General features: G+C 35.1%; 2 protein-coding genes and 1 long non-coding RNA gene across 3 annotated transcripts; 1 reads left to right on the forward strand and 2 right to left on the reverse strand.

Annotated features, from left to right (window-relative positions):
• Positions 1 to 3,014: 3,014 nt before the first annotated feature.
• LOC111608110 lies at positions 3,015 to 6,092 on the reverse strand. Its single transcript, XR_002752539.1, has 3 exons — positions 6,004 to 6,092; positions 3,523 to 3,631; positions 3,015 to 3,435 (listed from the first exon to the last, which is right to left on the reverse strand). It is a non-coding gene; the product is annotated as an uncharacterized LOC111608110 (long non-coding RNA).
• Positions 6,093 to 10,961: 4,869 nt separating this feature from the next.
• On the forward strand, positions 10,962 to 12,907 carry LOC111608109 (macrophage mannose receptor 1-like). The gene is made up of 4 exons (XM_023330812.1): positions 10,962 to 11,026; positions 11,343 to 11,389; positions 11,549 to 11,920; positions 12,555 to 12,907. Exons 2-4 carry the CDS (start codon positions 11,356 to 11,358, stop codon positions 12,905 to 12,907), a joined length of 759 nt encoding a protein of 252 aa, XP_023186580.1. The 5' UTR covers positions 10,962 to 11,026; positions 11,343 to 11,355.
• A 1,775-nt stretch (positions 12,908 to 14,682) lies between these two features.
• Positions 14,683 to 19,630, reverse strand: LOC102223889 (fucolectin-3-like). The gene is made up of 6 exons (XM_023330811.1): positions 19,467 to 19,630; positions 19,250 to 19,317; positions 18,861 to 19,158; positions 17,343 to 17,497; positions 15,461 to 15,740; positions 14,683 to 15,319 (listed from the first exon to the last, which is right to left on the reverse strand). Exons 2-6 carry the CDS (start codon positions 19,311 to 19,313, stop codon positions 15,169 to 15,171), a joined length of 948 nt encoding a protein of 315 aa, XP_023186579.1. The 5' UTR covers positions 19,314 to 19,317; positions 19,467 to 19,630; the 3' UTR covers positions 14,683 to 15,168.
• Positions 19,631 to 20,065: the final 435 nt, after the last annotated feature.

Here is a 20,065-nt window from a genome sequence, read left to right on the forward strand (position 1 = left end):
AGATAGATAGATAGATAGATAGATAGATAGATAGATAGATAGATAGATAGATAGATAGATAGATAGATAGATAGATAGATAGATAGATAGATAGATAGATAGATAGCATTTATTGTCATTGAACAGGATTCAACGAAATTTCTATTGCAACTCCCGTGCAAAAAGTCAAATATATACAATAAATAAAATAAACAAACACACAATAATAATAATAACAATATATACAACTAAAATTAACTAAAGGCACTCAACCACACCAAAGAAGTAGCAGCAGGTCCAATTATGGCAAAGTACAGATGATGTGACAGTGCAAAATGCAGAACAATATGGCTGTGTGGGGGTGGGGGATATATATGTGTGACTGCGAGGTTATGATATGTGTGGGAGGGGGGGGCGGCAGGGAGTAATGGCTCTGACGGCTGTGGGGAAGAAACTGTTTCTCAGTCTATTTGTTGTAGTCCGTATATTCCTGTACCGCTTGCCTGATGGCAGCGGCACAAACAATCTGTGGCCCGGGTGGCTGGAATCCATAGCTATGGATCCAGCTCTCTTCTTGACCCGGCCTATGTAAATGGAGTCCAGGTCTGGGAGGGGGCATCCCACAATGCCTTGTGCTGTTCTCACCACCCGTGTCAGTTGTTTCCTCTCCAGTGCTGTGCAGCTACCATACCACACAGTCATGTTGAGGCAGAGGATGCTCTCGATCATCGCCCTGTAAAAGTTCACGAGCAGCCGTGAGGAAAGTCCAGCCCGTCTCAGTTTCCTGAGGAAGAAGAATATACTTTTGATCGTTACAGTTTTTCACCCTAGCCAATTTATGTCAATGAAACTTCAACACATCACTTGTGACATTAAAGCCAAGAAGAGTTTTAAAATATAATGTTATTCCAGAAGATCCTTCGCACCACTGGGAAAGTGTGTGGATTTTATGAAATTTTATTCTGTACAGTTGACCTTGCCACTCTTTCGTAATGCCCTTGTTACTCTTCAGCTCTTCTTGAAAAACATAGACTGACAGTACACTGTCTGTGTTTGGACCTGTATTTTAAATCCCAACAAAGATTTGTACAGACACATAATATTTTACAGTTTTTAGGTACATATTAACCTTGTTTCCTATGTTCTCTGTATACAGTAATTGTAAAAAGGAAAAGAACTCAATTTATACCCGATGTTTGCTCTAGTGCTGCAACAGTGTAGTAAGCTTTAAACCATAGCAGCTCTAAATAACATTTTGACTACACAAGCAGGTTTTGAAAGAAAGTCTAGAGCAGTGTATCTCAAATATGGTCTTCAAATTAACATGTTTGTTAAGATTGTAGTACATTAGAAAGGGCTGCTTATCAGGCAAACTTGCAAGAGAGAAATAAAAAAATCATTCTTTTTAGTCCGCCATATAGCAGACAGAAATAAAGTCAATATTACTTGAAACAGGACATATTCATATCGATTTGAATACATAGAGACATAAGGAAAGTCATTATATTCTTTAAATAATGTGCTTGGATATTTTAGTCATTTTGAAGATGTTTGCTAGGTCATATGTGTTTAATCTCATCTGTCAATTTTAGGATGTAGTACGTGTAAAAGGCTGCCTGATAACATCTTTATATCCTGCTGAACTGTTTTCTTTAGATGTTTGAATGCATCTTTAATATTGGTGAATAAACACTTGGGTGGACCGTACTCAGGTTTCTTAAAAGTCAAACATTGGCATTGTGCCTTTAAACAATTTGACATATCCAAACATGTGGATATATTTTAAGGCAATATCTCAAGCATACAGCTTCTTTTGTGAAATCACAGAAAAATTACACCATTCAAAATGGTTTACGATGATGCTCACGTCTAATCAAATGTACCAAATTAATTTGTTCAAACGGTTAATACCAAGTATTTCTAAAGTATAAATTTGAGGGCGTTATAGGTTACAGGAAGGCTGCCTGATAACATCTTTATGTCCTGCTGAACTGTTTTCTTTAGATGTTTGAATGCATCTTTAATATTGGTGAATAAACACTTGGGTGGACCGTACTCAGGTTTCTTAAAAGTCAAACATTGGCATTGTGCCTTTAAACAATTTGGCATATCCTAACATGTGGATATATTTTAAGGAAATATCTCAAACAAAAGCTTCTTTTGTGAAATCACAGAAAAATTACACCATTCAAATTTTAAAGTTGAAAATTGTGGACCTACGTAAATCTTGATGATGCTTGGATCCAATGATCAGATGCGTAAAATGTACCAAATTAATTTGTTCAAACGGTTAATACCAAGTATAAACACCATGGGAATGTTCGGTCATCACATTGTTCAGGAAGGAGATAAGTTCCATGTCCCAGAGATGAGCATTATATATTCTCACAATTTATATACAAATTATTAGTGACATAAAAACCAAAAAATCAAAGAGCTAAAGATTAATGAGACTGGATTTACGCCCTTGGGCATACAAGTGGTTTTGAGTTGTTCTTTGAATGTTTCTCTGAGTTATTTTCCCTTTACTGTGGTGCACTGCTCTAAATTAAGAAGGTTTCATTTAGTTACCGGAACTGTTCTACCGCAGCAGCACAGCTACGGATGGCAAGGAAAAGAAAAGTCTTTTTGCCTTCGCGAAATTTCCGGATGTAAACAACGTGAAACGTGTCTAAATGGTAGTATTTTCCAAAATAAAGTAAAATTCTGGCAACCAAAACTGCCAGTATTTTACTGTATTTGCTAAAATACGGTGAAATACCGCATTTCTTAAAATATGTTAAAATAAAAAAATTAAAAGTGTTTTTGCTGTAGTAAATGCAGCCATACTGCCTGAGGCATTGTGGTGTAAAATTTTGGCCACAGTGACTTTAGTAGTTCAGAACTGTAAACTTTTTATGCTACTTACTATTAAAACTACACATATTCTTTAAAGATTACCCTACCTAAGTGAAAAACATGGCAGGATTGTATGACATATTGACATTTTATTGTAAAAAAAAGAAACAAAAACTTTATGGTAAGTTACCGGTAGCTGTTGTTACTAGAATTTTACCATAAAAATTACAGTACAACACACAAGAAAGTGCAGTTTGTCAGCATTTGAATATGGAAAGTTATAAAGAAAATAAGTCCAAATTAAACAAAAATACAGACTACGAGTAATCCACTTAAAGAAACAATTTCTATTTAAAAATTTGGTTAAAAACAAGTACTGATTCTGTGTCCTGTCCAGTTTCCTCACAGTATTACTGAGATACGAAAAAAAATAGAATGTGTCCATATAAGGGATAACCTATTGTAGAAGAAAAGCATGTGATAAAAGGATTCTTGCTCTGGGTTGAGAGTAACAAGTCACTGAGTTCAGACTTTGCTTAGGATGATGTGCAACATGTTTATGGTCTTCCAAGTCACAGGTTGAGCTTGAGACGTTGTCAATCAAGCGTTTCCTCTCTGCTGGAAAACAGAAACAAAGCAAAAGTTAGAATGATGCACTACATCAACATCATATAAACTCAGCATTTGATTAAGTGTTTGTTTCACCTTTGTTGACTTGCACATGGAGACTGGTACTTCAACTAGGCGGTGTGATCATTTCTGAAAATTCAGACGTTTTTAAACCTTTGTTTGTTGTCGACAGGTGTGATCCTCTCTGCAACCAGACAAAAACACAAACAAAAACACATCAGATGAAGACATGTTGTTTCAGGGAATTTTCTATCTTCTTCCTTCCATCCTCCCTTTTGGGAGAAACATGATTCTCTTTACAATGTTTTATTTTTTGACCAGTAATTCAAGATAGATGACACAAGATAAACTCAATGCAGAAAGTCAAACAAAAAAAAAAATCGCCAAAACTTCAAAAACAAAGGTTTGATTATTTAAAAAGTGAACAGCCCTGGATTCCTGGAGGCGACCCTGTTTGTCAGTACCAAATAAGTACATTCGTTTAAAGTTCACATTTCTAAGTTAAGATAAAGCAGTAAGATATAGTTAATTATCACTATGTACTGTTAGGTGGACTGTAAATACACTCTGACTATACATTCTTTAACCAACAGGTTTTATGTCCAGAATTTTGTGTGTGTTTGGGAAACTGTTGATCAAGTGCAAATCAAATGCAGTTTGAAATGTTGACATAAAAGTTTCAAAATGGATTTGACTTAATTCAGTCATTTTTAAAATAATATATAAATTACATTATGTAACCAAATTGCTGCTGCACTGGCAGATGAGCTTATTGCTCCTTTCTCATTTTGTTGTGCATTGACATAAAAAAAGAATTACTGAATTGGTCACATAAAATACCCTTGTAAATTAATTTACATAATTGCTCTTTTCTATTTTTGCACTTTTTTCATTTTCAATCTTGTATTTCTGTAAAAACAGCCGTACCAGCCGAAAAACTGTGTGAGTGGTTGAAGGTGAATAATTCTTGAATGCCTACATTTCTTCTTCTTTGAGGCTCTGTTTGGATTTACATGGAGGCATATTTATCACCTTTAATACAGTTTCACAAAAGAAATCTAATATAGGAAGTAATTTGCTCATGCATAAGCAGTGTATAAGAAGTGTTATTCCTTTATTACAAGCAGTTCAGTCCTTTGTTACAAGCATAGATGACCTTTATAATAAAGGTCATCTATGTATGTGGACGTGTATCTTATGCCTGGAAAGTGATACTAGAAAAACAGAGTGCAACTTATCGTGGCAAGCACTATGCACACAGACATATTACGCTCTTGAAGTATCCTTCAGCAAGTGTTCAAATATATACAAATATCAGTTTACGAAGATGTTATTTTATGTATTATTTGTGTGTCCATACTAATATTCTAAAAACGGTAGTTTGTCCTATGAACTGCAGAATTGTTAGCCAATTTGGATTTCTCATTAAGAGATAATATAAAATGTAAGAACAATACAAAGCTTTTTTGGTTTTTTTGGCTCCCTGCTGTGTGTGATCAGTAATTATTTTTTGTCAGAGTCAATGTAATTCCATATCAGTAACAATTGCTGTTCAGCAGAAAGCATTAGAAAAAATATGTTTATGTTCTGAATAATGTAGCACATTACCTTATCACTGAGACCTTATCACTGAGAATAACAAGATTTTATAATTAAAGCACTTTCACTGGGAGGTAAAAGGATAAAACAGAACAGTATTGCGACATTTTGCTCAACATCCCTGTTAACTGCTGCAGGTTTTGCTCTCTCTCGCTCCTTTGTAGCCTGAATAAAGTGGAAAGATGTCTTTGATGTGTTGCTGATAATACAGCCTCCTTTTAAGTTGTTACTCAGATCCCCATGCTAATTCTGATTAATAGACATCAGTAATACAAAAAATATCTAACTTTGAGTCTTCTTCACACACTAAATACATCCACACTGAGGAGTGGGGTCTATCGGGTGACCAGGCTGTACTTTGTGCATTCACTGGTCACCAAATGTTCTACTTTCTGTCTGGTCATTGGTCAGGGCAGATCCAGCTGAAAATCTGCTGAATCCAGTCACCAGCTTATTTCCCAGATCACCTCTGATTTTCACTGGTGACTGCAGAAAAATGCAATATGAGATATTTCTTTACTTGAGCATAATTTGTATTTTAGAGCCTAGCACTGCTACTTTCTGATGCATTTCTATCTCCATTTTATCTATAAGCAGAACTTTTGTTAAAAAAATATACATATATTTAGATACTTGATTTCTGATTTGTTCATGAAGTCCATGGTGTTTTTAGAAATGATGGCATGTTTACTGCCAACAGGCATTCTCATTATTGGTTTATTTGCTTGAAATCACAGTCATAGACATTTTTTATATGTGTTTTGATTATCTTACTTTTTAAACTTAAAGAAAAAGCTGAGGAATGTATGGACTGAGAGGCAGTGGTAAACACTGATTGAGTTCTTCCTTTGAATTTTATTATTAATTTTATTGATGTTATCACCGCCTTCTTTGACTGGAGGTCTTGGAGCATTTCTGTTTCATTAAACATGAGTTAAAAATATGAGATAAGTTAACTTGTTTGTCTTTGTGTCCCCCCAGCATGTCCAGAATGACTCTCCATCCAGTAAGTCCCTGGCTGGCCTGGTGGTCCAACTGCTTCAGTTTCAAGAGGATGCGTTTGGACGCAGGGTCAACAATCCTCCTCTTACCAAGCTACCTGTAAGAACACACTCATTACTTGTGAAAAGGACATTAACTACATACCCTAAGTTCTAAAACACAGTACTTGTTCCTTCTCCTCGTCTAGGCCAAATGTTTCCTTGATTTCAAGGCAGGAGGAACTCTCTGTCACATCTTGGGATCAGTATACAAGTATAAAAGTGAGCAGGGCTGGTAAGTTAACTGTTTCTTTTGAACCATAATAATTTAAATACTACCCAACATTTGATGTGTAAGGACTTGGCAAAATGTTACAACTGTGTTTTCTCCTACTTTGTATTTTTGTGTTTTTATGATGTAAAGCACTTTGAACTGATTGTTCAAATTAACATTTGATTAAAAACCCAAATTTGGAAAACATGATTTATAATAAATTTCAGACCTAATAAATTCATACATACAGATTTTTTCTCACTCTTTGAAGTTCGGTCGCACTTAGTGTTTCTTGGTTTTGGGTAGTTAGAGGTAGCAAAATTATTTCTATTTACTAAATGCCAGAAAACTTAATACCTTGTTGATGTTTTTTATAGGTTTTTTGTGAATTAGTATGTTGTGTCTAAGCACTTAAGTTGCTCTTGACACAATTTGTTTGGAATTTTTTCAGTATAATGAATATTTATTACTTCTCAATGGCTTATTGATCTGTGTGATTGAAATAAAGTTTATATTTTATACATTAAACAACATAATTGAAATTAGAGGAAATGTTTTGTTAAATTAATATTTTGCTTTTGGAGCAGTCATGTATATAAGGTGTGTGTGAGACATTTTAAAACATTTTGTTATATTTTCGTTTACTGTGTCCCTGCTGTAGCTTGTAGATTACCATCACAAGACATTATTAATGACAGAAAATGATATATAATCCTGAATTGAAATGCTCTTTTTTAAGTTCATTTGTATTGTTTTTTACTCAAAAGTGTGGAAAAGTTGAACACTTGCCTATTTAAAAGTGCTTGAATTTTACTGTGGGATAAGTGTATGAATCCTGCACATATTTCAGATACAAAATGTGCAGCCACTAGATGGCAGCACACATTCACAGTATCAAAGGTAATGCAGCTGGGAGTTTTGATGACACCACAGCCTCTTTGAGAAGCAGAAGTTGGCCAGCTTGGCGTCTCCGTGAACGATGGTTTTAAAGTGACACTTGTTGAGGACCCTGTTGATGTCGCTCGCTGCCGCTTTGAGCTCAACGTCGTCCATGGCTTCCAGCTCATCCGGCCGGGTCTCCAGGTGCCAGTAGGTGCCAACTGGCCACAGACCCTCTGGGGTCACACCCAGGAAGAGAGCATGGAAGTGGATCAGCCAGCTCAAGTAGACCCTTAACTCTTTGTCCTTAATGCTGGTTCTGTAAATGAAAACATGAACATCCATCATTAAAAATCACATTTCATCTGCGATTTGTTAAATAAAATCACTGATTTGTAATTACGGTGTCCACTTTAAACTTAAACCAGTTGATAACTGGTTTGAAAGTTCAAAAAAGCCTTTTTGCAGCTAAATTATAGAATAAATATACATGAGCTCAAGAACAAACATATTTGTTGTTTTTAATCTTAATTAGATAACTCAGTCAGATCGGTGAACTGTGGACACTGACATTAGCTTAGGGGACGTCTGTGCAGCTTCAACATGTTTTGCATTGAGATTCTATTTTAAGATTTAATAGCTTCTTTTAGCATACATTGCACATAATAAAAGACTTTTCTAGCAGAGTTTTTTTTTTTTTAGCAAAATTAACAAAAATAAAATAAAATTTTAAAGGGGCTTTAATCCTTCATTTAAAGGAACTCAGCATTTCAGCTGCTTTGCAGTTTTCTGGAAGTTTATTTCAGATTAGATGAGCATAACAACCGAATGCTGTTTTGCCAAGTTTGGTTCTGATTCTAGGGATTGAGAGTAGAACCAGTAGTCTGGGAGGTTGATACAACATCATCAAATATTTAAAGTATTTTGGTTTTATGCCATCCATTGGTTTATAAACCCACAAAAGTAGTTTTAGAGTCTATTTCTGAGCTACAATGAGCCAGTATAAGGACATCAGAGCAGGAGCGCTCTGACTTTTCAGGGAGACTTATGAAGGCATTGCTGCAATACTCGGTTCAACTAAAGATAAACACATACTATAGCTTTAATATAAATAATAGATTTGCTGTAAATAAATATAGATACAAAAATAAATCAACATTTTCTACTTGTAGTTAGTAGTTAGTTAGTAAGACAATTTCTGACAATTTCAGTTTCTTCATTTAAGGCAAGGCAGACGGGGATGCGGCAGCTCTGATTAGTGGAGTAGTTCTGGTACCAGTGGGTCTCCACCATCCGTCCAGGTAGCCAGGACCTGACTTTACCTGGCGTGGGATCGATCCGTGTTATAGCCGCCCGGGTGCAAACAGTTATGGTAAAGACCTGAATAAAAGAAAACAAATGAAGGACGTTAAATGAGGCGTCATATTCAAAAAAAGAAAAACAAGGATCAATTATTACAAGTATTTACCCTCAGCTTCCTGATGGAGGCTCCTCTTCTTCTTCAACTGTATTTATTTATCTGTTGGCGCATTGCCGCCACCTTGTGGAAAGCAGTGGGAATTAGAAAAGAAAAACTGAAATTAAATAATCCTTACTCTCTTTTTCTTTAAAGATTTAGACTGTAAAGCCGGGATCTTTTCAAAATCTTCGAAATAACGTTTGTTTTATTATAAGTCTATTCTTTCAATCAGGTATTTACTTAAATCTAATATAACATATAATAGTAGCATGCCACCCCCAAACAAAGAGAGGTACAGCAGTTGACCCTCCTTCTCTTCGTGGCTTGGTGATACTTCCTAGTTACTTTGTTCACCTTCAGCTCCACTTGCAAATCAATTGTAATAGAATTTGCATTTTTCCGGAATTATAGCTTCAAGAACAACCCTGATTTGTGTAGAGGCAAAGTTTTAACAGTGTTAGATACTGATTAAACTTGCTAGCCCCTTCCACAGTGATGGTGAAAGGAAAAGGTAACTCTTCTAAAGCCAGGGTTTTCTCAAAAGAATAAATTAGCATTTCCCTGTAATTTGCAACTCTTCAACATGACAGATTTAAAAATCTTTTGAATAAGTCAAATCAGCGTAATATCAATTAATTTTAGTAACTCAATTCACTAAATAAGGCACTTTATACAGATTAAGAAAACACTGATCTTTTAAATCCTTTGTATATAATATTTTTTAACATGTAAAATTAGAAAGGTACCATTCTAACACAAAAATGTTTTTGTCTTTCAAAAATGTACTTTTTGAACTGAAAAAAGAAACAATCTTCACTGAAATGCATATTCTAATTTATGACATGACTCTTTATTATAATTATTTGGAGAAATTTAAACATATCCCAAAATTAAGAACACCCACAATTTCTTTGACTAATCTTTAAAGTTTTCTATACCATCACAGTAAATACTTCAGAAGTAAATAATTCAGAAAGGATGGGAACAACAATACCGTGGAAACCTGCCAGTCCCTATGTTTTGTATATTTAACCAAATTATTTCCATGAGGTTACTCATTCTATAGAGCTCAGAAAATATTCATCTGTTTCTCCTGAGCAAATATCCTCTTTGGATATTTGATTTTTGGAACCTCTCAAGTAAATAATACTGGACATTTACACATAGAACTGATATCAATAACCTACCAATAATCTATCATCCAATAGCCACAGGTGGGCGGAAGAACTGATCACTGACTGAACCAGGAGCAGGCATAGAAACAAAAGCAATCAGACTGAAACCCTGAAATCAGGAAATGTTTTTTTCTGATTTGTTGTTGGTAAGAAATAGAAAAGTTATCTAACTTTTATAGAGAAAGTAAAACCTGATCTTACCTTTAATTTTCATACTGCTTTGCATACGGATTAGAAAACCAAACTCTTGAGATCTAATCGTCTGAAAGCCTTCCTGACTAATTGACCAGTAAAATTAAGCACATGTTGTACTGCCAAATGAAGAAAAGATAAATTCACAAGTGAATTTTCAGTAACTACTATTATCTTTGGACATGGAACTCAGAAAACCAACATATGGTAAAACTTTCTAAGAGTGGATCAACAAAAGAAAAGCTCTTTGGTCCATTATTTTATTAAAGCAAACTTTATGTTTATTTATTTTCTTTGTTTGTTTGTTCCATACCAGGACTTGCTTCAGTGGATTCATACCTGCACAAAAGGTCCAGACCAACGGCGGAAACCAACTCTGGTCCATTTAAAGTGGACCAAATGTGTCATGATTGAATAAAATAAGTCTCAAAATTTTTGCTGATGGTTTTTATGACCATACAGTTTTTTATTATTTTTAAAACATGGAGAATGTGTAGGGTTGGAAAAGCACCAAAATCTGACTTTTTACACAACTATGTAAGAAGTTGTGTAACATGACTATGGATCATCATGTTTAAAGGTTATTCAAACATAATGATCCATAATTAAGTTGTTTCTGATGGCTTCCATGTCAGTTGACCAAGATCAGGTTTTTCAAATTGTTTAAATACCAAGTGTGTTTACTTAAAAGAAAGTCGTAAAAAAATCCTATAAAGTCTTTTTATTTTGGAATTTAGGAAAGAGATGTAATGTTTGTTAAACAGTAAATGTTTAATCTTATTTGATGTCAGTGGGGGAAAAGGAATGTGGATTACTGGTCTTTATTGTCATTTGCATGCTGCTTTCCATACAGAAGAAGAAAAGCAAGTAACTTAAGACAACTGTCACAAAACATCCACCACACACCATTCAGAGACACCTTTAAACACAATTTGCACAGCTACTGTGACAAAAGTTTAATTCAGAAGTTAATTTTTAGTAGCCTCTATTATTGCTGAACATAGGACTCAGGAAACATAAGGTAAGATTATTTTCTATTTACTTTATGCCTTTATTTTGGCACCTTGTATTTTTGTTCTTATTTTGCTTTGCTTTTATCTACAGTGGTTAGATACAAAATTGTTGCTCATTTAATTAAAAAAAAATCAAATATTAAGGTAATTATAATTTGAAATACTATACATTTAAAATGTTTACATTTCTAAATAAATTCAATTCATAGAGAGAAATCATACATGGCACGTTACATTAACATCTGTTTTATTAGCCACTTTTACAACGTTACTAAATACTTTGCTATATAAATAAGTTAATCTCAGTTTTCTTTCTTCCCATAGCTTTATAGCAGCCATGGAAAATGTCATAAAGCTAATGATTCTTGCAGGTTAGTTTTCTCCAAGTTTTATACATTTGTTTTATACATGTGTAAAACACGTGTCACCTTCAGAGCATATTTTCTAAAAGAACAAAACACTTATCTTCTCAGACAAGAATTTAAAACTAATCCTTGTTGCTTTTTACACTTCCTACTTTTCTTCTACAGGACTTTGTTCTCTTTGTCTCTGTGTGTATCAGTACCAATATGTCTTATTCCACACTCCAAAAACCTGGACGGAGGCACAGAGCTACTGCAGGGAAACGTGCGTTGACCTGGCCACCATGGAAGACATGAATGAGATGGATATGGCTCTTCAAAGTGTTGGAGATGACTACAGTGATGCTGTATGGATTGGGTTGTACAAAGGAAGCGACCCAAAGTGGCACTGGTCTATAGCAGACAAAGATTTCTACAAGGATGGAGAAAATAATCACCTAATATGGAGCTCATTAGGTACCGACAACTGTGGTGGTTACGATTCTGGAAAACTTTTTACAGTCTCTTGTCCTGTTACCAAATATTCAGTCTGCTTTGATAGTGAGTATTCCTTTTACATTTTTCTCCTAATAATATGCAAACGCTGACAATCAATTATGCATAACAAAACACAAATGAGCCTAACTGTGCTCACTAATAATATCAGAACATGTTTACATAGAGATGTTGTACAGTATGTGTACAACATCATATTATTTCAGCAGCCATATTGGATATCTAACCGTGGCTGACTCCATCATTATCAAGCGTTCTGTTTGACTTCCAAGTAAAACAAAATGCCCTCCTTGTACACTCTGACATGGAAATTGCAGTAACTCTAAGATTTTCTGCCTAGTCAGTGATGTCCCTATCAGCCTGAGAATGCATTGTGATCCCCCTCGAATGATTTGGGAAGTGTTGCTCAGCAGAGTGATGTCTGGGTTATTTATGACACCCAATCTCAGATAAAAGTTAGACAAAGGATGGATGTATGTTTCTGCTGCATTTGTACCTCTTGTCCACATAGAAACTGATATATGTCCAAAGTAGATTTTGTTTACTTTGCACACAGATTTTTCTATTAATCTGTGTGAATTAAACAGTCTAAGAATAACAAAAACACTGCTGCAGATGCCTGTTCGGTGCATTCCCGCTATTGCTTTTGTTGTAGCAAACACAAAAATATTCTTTTCAGGTTCAGAACAGGGAGCAGCTCAGTACATCCTCAGACCAGAGCTGACGAATTGGACCACCGCTCGAGATTTCTGCAGAAGAAATTACACAGACCTGGTCAGCTTGAGGAATGACGCAGAATACGCAACAGTCCAGGAAGTAGCCAATGGAAATTCAGTATTTGTTGGTCTCTTCAGAGACCCCTGGGTTTGGTCAGACCTGACTGACTCTTCTCTGAGGTACTGGAGGCAATCCCAACTGGTAAATCCAAAAAACAGTGAATATTGTGTAGCTTTGCTGAAGACTGAATCTGGCAAATGGGGAGACAGGAAGTGCACAGAAATGCAGCCTTTCCTCTGCAAATGCAGTAAGTAAAAGTTTCTAATCAGTGCAGCCTGAAACTTACGCATAAATAAACTGTAGAACCAGTCTCTAAGCAATGCTGACAAATGATTTGGTTTCATTTTGAATTTTAGAAAAGTCTAATCTGCAGATTGTGAAACTGGGGATCAGCCTGCAGGACTCAACTTTAGATCTGAATGATCCTTCAGTGCAAAACAGCATCTTGGAGCAAGTAAGTCTTCCAGATGTCAAGCCTTCAAGTGTAGATATGCTTTGATTCAGTTAGCTTAAACTACATTTACATGCTGGTTAAAAAGGATGTTTTCTTTACCCCAGATGAAGCAAAGGCTGAGTGAAAATGTGAATGATGTCATCCATGTTAACTGGAAAAAACACTCAGATGGAAGAGTTTTCATCAAGGAAACAGAGAAACACAACCCATGAGAGGAATACAGCAGGACTGCTAAGATTCTGACTTGAAGATGTAAAAACCCACCAACCAGGATGGGAAAATAAAAAACAACATTTTGCTGTAGCTCATAACGCTTTAATAAAGTTTTTTTTTCCAGCAAAAATACCTTATTTTAGAAACAATGTGATGATTATCCTATTTATTGTTGCTGTTAAATATCAGAAGTAATAAGAATGTAGAAACTTATCCAAAAAATTGTCTCAATTATTATTACTACTAAATGGTTTTAAACACAATCTTTGTATTCCTTGCTGTCTATTTGTCTTTTAGTTGCATAAAAAGTTAATTTCAGATTTTTGTGAAACTCATCTACCCAAATAACTAATAAGTTTCTTTCTTGTTATCTTCTATGTTCTTCTAAAGGATGCATCAATATTTAAGTCGGTTTACCTAGCATAGCATTATGTGAATTTATATTCTACTATTTTTTCTTTTGCATGAGAAACCTACAAAAATAAAAGTTAATCAAGTAACTTATCTGCCCTGGTTTGATATTTCCTTTCACAAAAGTCCTTACAGGTTTTTAATCATGGAAAAGATCTAGAAATAGTAATGTGCTTTTTTCTCAATTAAAAACCAAAATAAATTGCAGACGTGTGATTTTCTGACAGAAAAAATACAACAATCAGCAACACTTGATTTACTTCTGAGGGGAAAACAAATGACACCGGAGACTGGTGCTGTGGATTTTGCAAGTATTTGCATAATAAGGAAGTAAAACCCAGTAAATGGCTTTGAAGGAAAGGAAAGATGAAAAGCAGTAATTCATTGTTAATTAACTGGTGGCGAAAAAGGCAGCGTATTCAAACAAACTAGATTTGTCCCATGGGTGGGACTCTGCCAGTTAGGAGGTTAAACTGTAGCAGAACCAGATATGAATTTATAAATGGGCAAAGACTTTATCATACATAAACTCCCATTGAATTGTTTATGTCAAACCCTATTTGGTTACGAGAGATCCTCTTCGGAGATCTTGTACTAAGACAAATCCTCTAGTAGAGCAAATATAAAGCAAAGAAAAAATATATATATTATAGTTTCCATATATCAAAAAGACCAGGTTGGGCCCTTTGACCCATTAGAACTTCATTCCTGTTCACGGCAGAGATTCAAGTAAGTGTTGGAAACATTCTTTAGATATATTAACATGAATCCATGAAACAAATGAAAACATCCCAATGATGCCCTGTTTTTATCAGACACTGTTGAACAGTCCATCCCAATTGCATTGAGTTACATGTGATTTGTTGATTTTCTAGTTGTGTCAACAAGCAATTTAACAGAAAATTAAGTGGTGTGCAGCAATAACACTATGTTCAAATAATCCACAACCAACTTTGCAGACTTATTATAGTGATTTAATAATGAAATACACACCAGATTTCAGACCAGTTGAATAAACTACAGAATGAAAGAGACCTATATGATAGATCATAAGATAGTTTGATTGTCTGATAGATATGATAGATAATCAGTCTGACAGATTCTGTTCAAAAGACAAGATTTGAAAGTTACACATTATAGCTCTTCATTTTAAATTAACTGATAAATTTGTTGCTCTTTCTTTTTTATTAGTTTTTCAACCTCAAATTTTTCCTTATCTTTCAAAATCAGACCCAGCAAGCATCCCATAGTGTCCCAAAAACACGTGATTGGTTCATCAGAGGCCTACCCCAGCTCAGAACTGCTTTCCCCATAGTGAGTTTTATTTTGGTTTTCAATACAATCAGATATTCATAAGACTTTTTACACTCTCTAGTGGTAAAATGAATCATTCAGCTTTAACTTTAAACCACAGTCATGTCATGAAAACTTAGTAACTTTAATCCAGTCTCGATGCGTACACTTCCACCTCACACAGAGTGAGATATTCATTTCTTCCAGGTATGACAACGTTGACGTATCGACCATCCATGCCGTTGCACTGAAAGGTTTCAGTAAAACCTGGAGCGATGGTTGAGATCACAGCACACCTGTCAGAGGAAAAAGATTTAAGATTTCAGGAAAAAATTAAAGATACAGTCCTTTAGCAAAAGTCATTATGAGAAATTAATTTTTGCTTATAACAACGTTTTATTTGCATTCAGTGTTTTGATAAAATGACTGTAAACTACCTGGGATTGTTATTTCCATTGTTGTCAAGTGAATCTCCAATACGAATTTCAGCTCCGTTAATTCGAGTGGGAACTTCAACGCGATTGGTTATGTTAATATTGAACACTTTATGGGTTCTTCCCAGGTCCAGTCTCCACCAGGGGCTAAAGTCATTATTTGTGGCACTGCAGGAACTCTGGCTAAAGCGGCCTTCGCGATACCCATCGATAGCGTAGTAGGCAATGGCTCCAGGATAAACTGTTGACTGTGAAGCTTTTCCATAAACTGCCACATTTTCTTCTGCAAAACAAAATGTTTAACGTTAGCTGTGATACATAGTCTTCTAATATGCACTGCTTGTTGACAACTGCACATCTTTATTTAAAAAGTTTACTTTTTTGTTTGTTCAAATAGTCCATTTTGTATTTTATTGATGCAAAACTTATTGTTTTCACATGTGAATAGGGATTGACATACAATTTGTTATAAAAAATAGATCTCTGTCTACTTTCTGACAGTCCACCCACCATGTGCTCTTTTCCATTTTTTGTTTTAAATTACCATAAATTTTCAGCAGATAAGCTACTGTATATTTTTAAATATATTTTACATTCATGAACAGTATTGACGTTGAAAAAACAGTGTTTTTTGTGCAGGTTTTATCTGATGATCAGTGACGTGCGGTAAGGTTCATATTTGGTGAAGCACTAACTTAATCATAATCATATTTACAAGTATAGACCCTCTGCATGTTATTGTTTACATAAGGAAATTTCGCGCATGCGGACAACGCTGGAGGGCAAAAAGACTATTGTTTTACATGTCATGCATAGCCGCGCTGCCGCCGTAGAATAATTACGTTAACTCAATCAAACTTAGACATGTAGATATTATTAATTTCGTGCTGTGCTCCACAGCAAATGGAAAACCGTAAAGTACAACTCAAAACCACTTCTTTTTCTCTCTGTGTATTAGCGCAGCTATGCGCAGATTCGTTGCCATAGCAACTGACAACACCGAAACAAAAATAAAAACACTTAAATATTTCCCACACAAAAAGCAGAACATTTAGTAGTATGGTTTTAGCCTTAATGTTTATTTTGCTATTATTAATAAGTGATTGCTGTGGTAAGAAGGGAAAACCATAAATATATCGCAGTACTTTACTGTATGGCTAGCTCCATGGCTAGCTCGCTGTTACTGTCTCTTACTCTGCAGTTGTGCAGTCACAATGTCTGGGATCATGAGCGCCCCCTGCCATGTGGCAAGAGAACTGTCTGCCTCACCTCGATTCTGATCTCTGCCGTTTCTGATCGCTTCCTATCATTGAATGGGAAATTTCGGAAATTCAGCGATTTTGAAGGAAAAATAATAATCAAAATTGGTTAAGCGAAATGAAAAATATATACTTCATAGTGCAAACCACAGGGTGAAAATAGCAATATAAATTATTTTATAATTATATGATGACAGGTGAGGCTCTGCCTCGCCTACCTCCCTTGACCGCACGTCACTGCTGATGATTGAGTTGAATATTGGCTAAGACAAATGTCTTCAATAGTTATCACTTTGGCTTCGAAAAGTCATAAAAACAACACAAAATTTTGAAAAAGATTGTTTTGTCATTTTTAACCTTTAAGTAAACTTTATTTTGTAAATGCCCCAATTCAGGCATCATAAAAGCTAAATATGTATTTTTTTGTTATATATATGGTGTGAATGCAGTTTTAAATGTTAGTCAGAAGATGCAATACGACTTATTGGAATTGAAACCTGAGAAGTTACAAGATGTACAGTGAGAAATCTTCATTGAAGAACACCTGGGGTAACTTGGTCTAATAAATCAAGCTTGTCAGTGGTGCTCACTGATCATTAAACAAACATGTTTTGAAAGATTCTCACCAGTCGGGGCGCGGTATCCATAGACCTCCACTTCACAGAGAGACAGAACCCTGTTCACACCAGGTGCTATAATGATCACATAACGTCCTTCCACACGCTCAGTAAAATTCATTGCATAAGAGCTTCCAGCTGCAACAGTAGAAACGGTAGCAACCCTAGAAAAGAAGAGTTGAGTCAGTAACATTCAAGATTTTGTAAGAGTAATTCCCACAGGGTTTGCTGAAGTGTTTAAAAACATACCCAAATCTAATTTTGTAATTTTTTTTAATCAATTACTAACTATTTTGATAATCTTGGTATCAATATAAACATAACATTTGGAAGTGTTTTTGCAATACACAGACTATAAATGTTTAGAAATATCATAAATAAGGCTAAAATCATTTGGAAACCATAGAACCACCCCTGGACAATACCTGTGCAAAGGTCAATGCATCTAAGGTAAACGAAAAAAATAAAATTGCTGTTAAAATCTTAGGTTGCTTGAGTTTGTTTTGGGTTTTGTCATTATTTGTGTTCCTTAGTTTCTTATCTATGTTAGTTTTGCCTTGTTTTTACTTTTTTCATTTAGTTCCTATAGTGATTGTAGTTATGTTTATTTCTTTTGTCTATTTTTTACTTGATTACTCTAATTTTATTATGTTTCTTTGTTTAATTATTCCCCAGTAGATTTAGATTTAGATTAATTTCCCAGTACACAGTGTGCTCTCACTCAGCCCCTGTGTCTATTCCTCTTTTTCTCTCTCTCCTGAGCATGTCTTCTGCTCTTTCGCCTCTCACCCAATAACTCATCAGCCCAAGACTATTGTTCCTGCATTTCACATCTCTTTCATTCACTCTTTGTTGGTTCTTTCCATTACTTGGTCATTTTACCCTGCATACTCCCTTTATCTCCTTGTTGGCGTTTACATTGTGGATTATTTACTCCCTGTGTTTTTTGTAATTTTGTTTATTGCAGAGAGCCTCCACCAACTCTTTGCATTTGGTTCCATTATCAAGTGTTACTAAAACAGTAACATTTACAAAGTTTAATGGAGTTTTGCCTTAAAACTGTGGATTTCCTTTGTTTTACATGTCTAAAATTGCTTTTTTCTTTTTTTTTTTCTAAGTTACCCTCATCTATTTTTTTTAAATCCGAAACAATAAATTGCCTCTAATTGAAGTGTATTTTTTGGAAATACAGTGTAACACAAGAACAATTACAACAATTTTAGACACATTTTACAAAAAAATAAAATTATAACACCAAGTATACAGTATATTAATTTTTCGTACTTCCAGAGCTCCCTATAATGTCTTTTTGATGACGGTTTCTGGAAACTGATGTCTGTCTTTTAGCCCTTGAGCATATACTCAAATGCTCAAATGATTTTTATCAGTGTAGCCAAGAGTCTAATGTTTCTTTGGATACTAAATATGTCTCTGTTTAAGGGGAGGTGCAGAAATGAAAAAAAAATCAAATCTGAGCAGCATTGAGCCTCCCTTGTTTCACACTGTAGTCATGACATAATCACTCACAGTGGGTTTGCAGTGCCGTCTTGTCGCAAAGAGTTCCCGATGCGAACCTCCACACCATTGAGTTGCTCTGCACAGCAGTCTCCTCTGTTGGTGATGATGACCTGGGTGACTATATATGAGTCCAGCAGGTCCACCCTCCACCAGGGGTTGTTTTCTGTATCAGTGTGGGTGCAAGATCCCTTTGTAAGGTCAGCATTTAGGTTTCCATCAATAGCATTGGAGGCACCTACAAATCCATTCCACGGCTCCGCTTTGTACTGAGAAGACTGTGTAGCTTTGCCACGCAAAGCCACATTTTCTGAAATGAATAGAGAAATTCAACGAAGAATAAATTAATCCTATTGTTGCAGTATTCTAAATTTACTCAAACACTGTGACATGCTACTTACGGTAAGTGTAACCTGAGTACATTGGCAGGAGGAGCAGTAAATGAAATAATACATCGTACCTCATGATTCTGACAAAAACAGGAGCAAAAAACTTGGATTTAGGTTATAGTTATAGTTAGTATAACTATTTTATAACATTTCATGCTATATTATAGTAAACAGTGTCCTATTTGTGAGAAAGTCTGGTACGAATTATTTAAGAAAACTGAGAAATTACCTTGATTCTTTGGTGGGTTTGCGGTTTGAGGTGAGGGATTTGCCTTTGAGTGTTTGCTAAGTCCTTCACTCATCTATTTATATCAGGTAAAACTCAAATGTTGTCCAATCACATCTCAAAGAGAAGTCAGCTCCTACAATTCTCAGTAACCTTCAGCTTACAAAGTCCAGCTGTCACTGGATTTAGTTATTTACTTTCCCATCTTTATTTAAACAGATCATGGTTTAGTTAAACTCAGTGTTATGCCTCCTAAATAAAAGAGGTCATTACCACCAACACAGTAAAATATTAACCAAGGTCCAGAACACTTTCAAATTCAATGTGAATCTGAAAGTGGATCTTTGAAACCTAGTAATCATCCTCAGATCAAAAAAGTAATATGGTTATTCTTATTAAAAAACGGTTTAGAAACTTTTCTAAAGGAACCACTTCCATGAATTCTGTTGGAATTTAAAATATTAGACATTAGGAAATATATTTAAAGTTAAATAAAGAGAACATGTTGCTTTGAAAAACTAATACTCAATTTGTAAGTTCTTACAAGCTATTGTCTGTAGGAATGTTTTACCCATAGCTGCAAAATGCTTGATGAAAATATT

Source organism: Xiphophorus maculatus, chromosome 3 (assembly GCF_002775205.1).
Source record: "Xiphophorus maculatus strain JP 163 A chromosome 3, X_maculatus-5.0-male, whole genome shotgun sequence".
In the NCBI taxonomy this organism is placed as follows: domain Eukaryota; kingdom Metazoa; phylum Chordata; class Actinopteri; order Cyprinodontiformes; family Poeciliidae; genus Xiphophorus; species Xiphophorus maculatus.

Bases quoted from the DNA above. Each gene is read 5' to 3' on its own strand.
- LOC111608109 (XM_023330812.1), top strand. From the start codon at position 11,356: ATGGAAAATGTCATAAAGCTAATGATTCTTGCAG. The intron at 11,390-11,548 runs GTTAGTTTTCTC...TTTCTTCTACAG, and splicing joins AAAGCTAATGATTCTTGCAG to GACTTTGTTCTCTTTGTCTC. The intron at 11,921-12,554 runs GTGAGTATTCCT...TATTCTTTTCAG, and splicing joins ATATTCAGTCTGCTTTGATA to GTTCAGAACAGGGAGCAGCT.
- LOC102223889 (XM_023330811.1), bottom strand. From the start codon at position 19,313: ATGAGGTACGATGTATTATTTCATTTACTGCTCCTCCTGCCAATGTAC. The intron at 19,159-19,249 runs GTAAGTAGCATG...TATTCATTTCAG, and splicing joins GTACTCAGGTTACACTTACC to AAAATGTGGCTTTGCGTGGC. The intron at 15,741-17,342 runs GTGAGAATCTTT...TTTGTTTTGCAG, and splicing joins TGGATACCGCGCCCCGACTG to AAGAAAATGTGGCAGTTTAT.